The sequence below is a fragment of the Ciconia boyciana genome, chromosome 25 (genome assembly GCF_034638445.1).
Source record: "Ciconia boyciana chromosome 25, ASM3463844v1, whole genome shotgun sequence".
In the NCBI taxonomy this organism is placed as follows: Eukaryota; Metazoa; Chordata; class Aves; order Ciconiiformes; family Ciconiidae; genus Ciconia; species Ciconia boyciana.
The window spans coordinates 5,462,128-5,469,883 of NC_132958.1; the positions used below are offsets into that span (position 1 = coordinate 5,462,128).

At 66.1% G+C, this 7,756-nt stretch overlaps 1 protein-coding gene across 1 annotated transcript; it reads right to left on the reverse strand.

The window, feature by feature from the left end:
- Window positions 1–2,706: 2,706 nt before the first annotated feature.
- ADRB3 (adrenoceptor beta 3) lies at window positions 2,707–5,593 on the reverse strand. The gene is made up of 3 exons (XM_072846171.1): window positions 4,302–5,593; window positions 3,269–3,336; window positions 2,707–2,833 (listed from the first exon to the last, which is right to left on the reverse strand). Exons 1-2 carry the CDS (start codon window positions 5,591–5,593, stop codon window positions 3,297–3,299), a joined length of 1,332 nt encoding a protein of 443 aa, XP_072702272.1. The 3' UTR covers window positions 2,707–2,833; window positions 3,269–3,296.
- Between the last annotated feature and the right edge of the window lie 2,163 nt (window positions 5,594–7,756).

Consider the following 7,756-nt stretch of genomic DNA (forward strand, 5'->3'; position numbering starts at 1 on the left):
GCTTAGGAGCACTGAGAGCAAACTCTCCAGTCCCAAAAGCCGGGACAGCAGCTGGACCAGCCTCCCCTGGGCAGGATAGCATTGCTAAGTGAAGAATAAAACCACGTAGCCACTTGTGCATCCCCTGGGGAAAGGGTAAGCCAGATAAATGCATTTACAGACAAAATGAGCTCTAAGAGGACAAGCAGCCTCCCTGCAGCAGGGGAGCACCATAAGCAAAGGTAGCGCAGAGGGTAAACATGCGGGGCACCCCCCCAGCACAGAGGAATTTTGGCTAACCAGAGCAGCTAAAGCCTCAGGGAAGCATCGAGTACAGAGAGAGCACTTGGAGGCCTCTAAATGCCACGCAAGCATCAAGCACTTTGCCAGCAGTGGTGCTTCACCCAGCAGCACAACCCAGCATGGGAACTGGGGTGCCGGAGGGAGCTGCCCCCCACCCCACGCACAGCAGCAGCCCCAGGGGACCGCAGGGCACATCCCGCCCCACACACTGCCCAGCAGCCCACACCTAGCCAGGGAGAGCAGCAGCAAGAGAGGAAGGAACACCAACACCCGGCGCCTGCTGCTCATAAAGAAAAGGGGGACCCCAGGGAGGTGCCGTTCGGGAATGCAGCGCAGGTGCTTCGGGAGGGCAGGTGGGTCCCCCCAGCTGGCACCAATGCACCCACCACCCCATCATCACCGCACACGCCCCAGGAGCACCTACAGCAAACAAGCTTGAAGGCAGAAGCAGCTCCACTTGAGCAAACTTTAGCTTGACTGGAGACAAGGACGCCAGCCCTGTCAGCAGGACACGCAGAGATCTGGAGCCCCCCATTCCCCGGGACAGCCCCCCTTCACCCCCTGCCCGCAGCTTGCCTGTGGTTTGGGAAGTTATTCATTAACACAGTGGCTCTTGGGGGGCTAACGAGCAGCTCCTGGGCTGGTGTTGGACTGTGTCCCCTCAGCCGCTCACTGAGGGTACCCCAAGGAGGATGAGGCCGTGGGGGGGCTTGGGGACACGCAGGACCTGCTTGTGCTGGGGGTCAGCTGCAGGGATCAGAGACCAGAACCCCAAGAGCCATCAGAGCCACCAAACCGATGTCCGAAGCTCTAAAATGGAAACAGTCACAGACAGCTGCATTTTTCTCTTTATTTAGTGATTTCATCCTTGCTGGGCAGTAAAAACAAAACGTGCCAAGGGAGGACGCCAGCAGGGGAAACCGCCGGCACCCCAGTCCCTGGGGCTGCAGCCGGACCCTGCAGGCTCCATGTGGGAACTGGGACTTCCCCAGCACCAGGAGGTGGCACTGGGCACCCCTGCGTGGGCTCCCGGGGAGGGACGGGGTGGCCGGGGCAGCTCGGGGGGCTGCAGGTGCGTGGGGTGCCCCAGTGCTCCGGGCATCATCCCAGCACAGGGCTCCCTGCCTCTCCCAAGCAAATGTTCACACTGGTAAAATACTGATTTACGGTGGGATGGAGGTGCTTACTTGCTGGCGCGTTCCCAGGCTGGCAAACCCCTGGGGGGCACAAAGCTCCCCTGCGAGGCACAGGGCTGGCGGGTGCTGTGCCCGGCCCTGGGGAGGGACACCCCTGCCTGCCCTTTCGGGGCGTGGGGACATGTGGCAGGGCTGGGGGCTGGCACCGTGGCACACCCAGAGCACAGCTTTTCCCTGCCTGCCCGCTCAGCCGGTCCCTGCCGGCCACAGCCCCGGGAGGGGGATGCACCCCAAGCCTCAGGCAGCCCCTCGGGAAGGGCACGTGGAAGAAACTTCCCTCTGCTCGGCACAGATTCGAAGGCATCGCAGAGTTTCGAAGGTTTATTTCACACAGAGGGCGGGGGGAGACAAAACAGGACAAAAACTTTACAGTCGCCGTGACATATTTACAATCAACATCATCCCCAAAAGTCGCCGTGTGGCAGCGTGGCGTGGGCACAGCCACGAACGCGAGCGCCCGTCTGTACACACGCCCCGAGCTCTGCTCGCACCGCAGCGTGCGTGGAGGAGCTGGACTGGCCCTGTTGCCGCTTCCCACCGTGCCGGCAGCACAAATTGGTTTTAAAGCTAGAGCGAATCACCTCCCGGCCCTCACGCCGCTGCCCCACGCACCCAGACCAGCGTGCAGGGGCCTCGGGATGAAAACCACCCTCCTACAGCACTCTCCCCGCCTGACCCCGCTCCTCCGGCTTCATCTAAGCAACCCCCCCATCCCTGAACGGCATGGAAACATGGACATCTGCCCCCAACAGAGAGGGAGAAACAGGAGGAGATTTGACAAGAGCATAATTCACATTTTTTGCCCCGTCCCCCCTGCTTGGAGCTCCCCTCGTTCCCCTGTGCTTTTCCTTTGCTAAAGGTATCGCTGCGGCTCTCGGGATCGCACCCAGCTCTGGGAAGGCAGCGGCTGGGGCAGGGATGGAGTGGAGATCCTGGAGAGGGCTCATGCCTGCAGGAGGCTCTTCTCCCCTTCCCGACGGGCTCTCCGAAACCCAGCCGAGCCCAGGACAACAGGGTCCTTCGGGAGAGCGGAGCCACTGGCCACCACATCCTGATGCCAGCCGTGCCAGGAAGCACCCCCAGGGTGGGAGCTCGTCCCCCATCTGCACGGGGAGCACAGGCACGTCCCCAAGGCTGCGCTGCCTCTTGGCGAGCGGCTCGGGAGCTTTTTCCCAGCCGGCTCCAGCTCTCCAGCAGCAACAGCACGGAGGAGCCGGCTCCTCGGGCCCCGCCGTGACCACCAGCGCTCCCAAGGGAGAGCCCCTCTCCTCTCTGGGTCGGTGCCTGCACTGGAGGGTCCTTCCAGCGCCGTCGCCCCCAGCACCACTCCTCCGACCCCTTCGCAACGCCCAGCCCTGCAAGAAGAGGGTGGGACGTGACACAGCATCACCCACCAGGCTCAACCCTCGCAGCTGCAAAGCGCCAGGGACAGGGACCCAAAGCGACTGCCCCGGGAGAAAGGGGAGCGGTGTGCACGGAGAGGGATCCAGGACTGGAGCTGAGCAAAAAGCACCATGCATGAGGTCTGGAGCTCCAGCAGGCTGTAAGCCAAGGCGGCAGAGGCAGCCGCCCCGATGGGGGTTACAGCGTCCCGGGGCAGGCGGGGAGGTGTCAGCAGATGGCCGGGCTGACGCCAGGCTCACGTGCCCGAAAGCGGGCAGCTGCCTGCGGGCTGGCCAAAGGCTGCGCTCCCCCAGGGAAGGCAGCGGCCAAAGCGGGCAGAGGAGACGCTGCAAGGGATGATCACCCCGACCCCAGCGCAGCACCGGCCGAGGGGGAAGCACACTCACTCTCTTCCCGGCTCTCGGCTGCTCCCAGTCAGATGGAAGGACCCGCTGGCGTCTCTCTGCCGGCAAACCTTAAACAGGAGAGCACAGTGTGTGAGGAGCCCGGACCCTTCCCACGATTCACCGTCCCGTGTTCCCAGGATGGATGAATCCTTCCTCAAAACACACGACTTCAGGAAACACTTTCTGGCCCCTCTTTCTGCACATCTCTGCGGACAGCAGCTCTGCCTGCGCGTGCTGGCAAGCACCGCTCCTGCCTTCAGGTGTCAGGAGGGGTTTCGGACCAGAGAAAGCCGGTTAAAATCCACAGTAATCAGAATAATTCAAATTTTGTCATACTAATAAAAAACTCGGGGGATAAAACCCACCCTGTAATTTGCAGAAGGAGGTGTAAATCCGCACAAGGGCGCAGGCAGCGGGCTGGCAGGGCAGAGCCACGGCACAGGCGTCCCTGCCAGCCCTCTGCCCTGGCACGGGGCTGCAGGCTCTGGGAAGCCCATCTCCGTCCGCAGGGCTGACGGCAGCGAGGGACAGAGAGCGATGAAATAAATTCCCTTCCCAGAATTACACTCCGTCAGAGGGCAAAGCGACCCGCAGAGACCAGGCTGGCGACAGCGGCCCCCCGGCTGTTTTTCTCCCCATGGGCTCCCCGCGTTTTTCTTCTTTAACAGCAGAAAGTGGGAGCGGGGGGAGAAGGGGTGAAATCCCAGGCTTTGGGATGCGTTCGTGTTCAGCTGGCTTGCTTCCCTATTCACCACCAGCGTTTTCTTTACCCAGGAACAGCAGACCCCGTCCTGGCGGGCTGGGGTGTTCCCCAGGAAGGGACAAAGCGGGACTGGGCTGGGACCCCAGTTTTGCAGCCCAGTGGAGGGGCTGGGGTTTTAGGGGAACCGAAAGGTGGAGGGCAGCGGTTCCCAGACCCACACCCCAGCACCTCTCCCATGCCCCCCAGGCACTGCCTGCCCTCCAGCTCCACGCTGTGCCATCAGACCACGGCCCCCCAGAGCCCCCCGCGCGAGCGCCTGCGGGTACCTACTCGTCAAGCTGCGAGCACAGCGTGGTCTGGGTGCCCCGCGGCTGGGACTCGCCCAGGGGCCGCTGCTGGTGGCCGCTGCCCTGGGACAGGCTGGTCTCCGTCCGGCTGCTGCAGCGGCTGCTGCTGCCGCTGCCCCGAGCCTCGCCGTCCTCCCTGGGGCGCCCGGGGGCTGCCACCTTGCTGTCCTCCGAGGGGCCCCCCCGGGGGCTGAAGGCACAGGGGCAGCGCTGCAGGTCCTGCGAGACGGCGTGGAGCCGGCGGTCGGCGCGGCGCGGGCAGCACAGCAGCTTGCGGAAGGCGCTCCTGAAGTCGGGGCTGCGGCAGTAGATGATGGGGTTGAAGGCTGAGTTGACGTAGCCCAGCCAGTTGAGGAAGAGGAAGACCTGATCCGGCACCAGCGGCCGGCAGAAGACCTTGATGATGTTGGCCACAAAGAAGGGCAGCCAACAGAGTGTGAAGGTGCCCATGATGATGCCCAGGGTCTTGAGCGCCTTGTGCTCCTTGATGGCCAGCAGACGAGAGGGCCGTCTCCTCCGGCTGCTCCTGGAGCTGGGGCTGGGGGGCTCCTGCAGGAACCTCACCTTGTCCTTGCCGATGAGCTGGACGTGCCGCGTGGCCACAGCGAAGACGCGGACGTAGACGAAGATCATGACGAGCAGGGGCACGTAGAAGGAGATGGTGGAGGAGATGATGGCGTAGGTCACGTTGGTGACAAAGTCGCAGCAGCGCGGGTCGTTGTAGCAGCGCACCGCCTGCTCGTCCGCCCCGTCCCGCCACCAGTGGTTCATGATGGGCAGGAAGGAGATGAAGGCAGAGATGGCCCACACCAGGCACACCACGGCCCGCGCCCTGCCCTTGGTCACCAGCGCCTCGTACTGCAGCGGCGACGTGATGGCGAGGTAGCGGTCCACGGCGATGGCGCACAGCGTCTCGATGCTGGCCGTGACGCACAGCACGTCCAGCGAGGTCCACAGCTCGCACACCGTCGTCCCGTAGGGCCAGTGGCCGCTCAGCAGGATGGTGGCCCCCGGCGGCACCACCAGCAAGCCCATGATGAGGTCGGCGCAAGCCAGCGAGGTGATGAAGACGTTGGTCATGGTCTGCAGCCGCGGCGTCTTGGCGATGGCCACGATCACCAGCAGGTTGCCGGCCACGATGACCGGCACGGTGAGGCCCAGGGCGGCCCCCACCGCCCACTGCCGGCTCAGGCTGCCGGCCCCGCCGCAGTCGCTGCCGCCGCCCGGCGCCGCCGCTCCCCCGGCGCTGCCGTTGCCCGCGGGCAGGGGACTCATCCCGGCCGGGCCGGGGCCGCGCGTGCCGGGGCCGCGCGTCCCGCAGCCCCGACGTGCGCACCCCGCTGCCGCCGGAGCCCGGAGCAGCCCTCGGCGCGGACCGGCGGGGCTGCGGCGGGGCCGGGCTCCCCTCCGCGCCGCTCCCCGGGCCGCTGCCGGAGGAGGAGCCTTTAAAGGCGCGGGGCGGCCCCGGGCTGCCCCGCTCCGGGGCTCAATGAAAGCGGAGCGGGCGGCGGCACCGCCTCCCCCCGGCCGGGCACCCCCCCGGCCCGCCCCGCTCCCCCCGGCCGCTGCCCGTGCTCCCTTCCCCCCGCCTCCCGGCCCCGCTCCGTGCGCCCCTCACCGTGCGCCCAGCCTGGCGCCGTGCGCCCCGCTCCCGCGCCGTGCGTCCTCGTTCTTCTCCACGCACCCTGCGCCATGCCAGGCGCCCTGGTCCTCCTCTGTGCACCCCTCATTCCCTCTGCGCACCCCTCACCCTGCACCCTCATTCCTCCACGCACCGCTCACCCTGCACCCTCATTCCCTCTGCACACCGCTCACCCTGCACCCCTCATTCCCTCCACGCACCCCTCACCCTGCACCCCTCATTCCCTCCGTGCACCCCTCACCCTGCACCCCTCATTCCCTCCACGCACCCCTCACCCTGCACCCCTCATTCCCTCCGTGCACCCCTCACCCTGCACCCCTCATTCCCTCCGTGCACCCCTCACCCTGCACCCCTCATTCCCCCCGGGCACCCCTCACCCTGCACCCCTCACCCTGCACCCCTCATTCCCTCCACGCACCGCTCACCCTGCACCCCTCATTCCCTCTGCGCACCCCTCACCCTGCACCCCTCATTCCCTCCACGCACCGCTCACCCTGCACCCCTCATTCCCTCTGCACACCGCTCACCCTGCACCCCTCATTCCCTCCACGCACCCCTCACCCTGCACCCCTCATTCCCTCCGTGCACCCCTCACCCTGCACCCCTCATTCCCTCCGCGCACCCCTCACCCTGCACCCCTCATTCCCTCCGTGCACCCCTCACCCTGCACCCCTCATTCCCTCCACGCACCGCTCACCCTGCACCCCTCATTCCCTCCGCGCACCCCTCACCCTGCACCCTCATTCCCTCCACGCACCGCTCACCCTGCACCCCTCATTCCCTCTGCGCACCCCTCACCCTGCACCCCTCATTCCCTCTGCACACCGCTCACCCTGCACCCCTCATTCCCTCCGTGCACCCCTCACCCTGCACCCCTCATTCCCTCCGCGCACCCCTCACCCTGCACCCCTCATTCCCTCTGCGCACCGCTCACCCTGCACCCCTCATTCCTCCGCGCACCCCTCGCCCTGCACCCCTCATTCCCTCCACGCACCCCTCACCCTGCACCCCTCATTCCCTCCGCGCACCCCTCACCCTGCACCCCTCATTCCCTCCACGCACCCCTCACCCTGCACCCCTCACCCTGCACCCCTCATTCCCTCCACGCACCCCTCACCCTGCACCCCTCATTCCCTCCGGGCACCCCTCACCCTGCACCCCTCATTCCCTCCGCGCACCCCTCACCCTGCACCCCTCACCCTGCACCCCTCATTCCCTCCACGCACCGCTCACCCTGCACCCCTCATTCCCTCCACGCACCGCTCACCCTGCACCCCTCATTCCCTCCGCGCACCCCTCACCCTGCACCCCTCATTCCCTCCACGCACCCCTCACCCTGCACCCCTCATTCCCTCCGCGCACCCCTCACCCTGCACCCCTCATTCCCTCCACGCACCCCTCACCCTGCACCCCTCATTCCCTCCGTGCACCCCTCACCCTGCACCCCTCATTCCCTCCGTGCACCGCTCACCCTGCACCCCTCATTCCCTCCGCGCACCCCTCACCCTGCACCCCTCATTCCCTCCACGCACCCCTCACCCTGCACCCCTCATTCCCTCCGGGCACCCCTCACCCTGCACCCCTCATTCCCTCCGCGCACCCCTCACCCTGCACCGCTCACCCTGCACCCCTCATTCCCTCCACGCACCGCTCACCCTGCACCCCTCATTCCCTCCACACACCCCTCACCCTGCACCCCTCATTCCCTCCGCGCACCCCTCACCCTGCACCCCTCACCCTGCACCCCTCATTCCGTCCACACACCCCTCACCCTGCACCCCTCATTCCCTCTGCGC

Bases quoted from the DNA above. Each gene is read 5' to 3' on its own strand.
- ADRB3 (XM_072846171.1), bottom strand. From the start codon at position 5,593: ATGAGTCCCCTGCCCGCGGGCAACGGCAGCGCCGGGGGAGCGGCGGCG. The intron at 3,337-4,301 runs GTAGGTACCCGC...CTCCTGTTTAAG, and splicing joins CTGTGCTCGCAGCTTGACGA to GTTTGCCGGCAGAGAGACGC.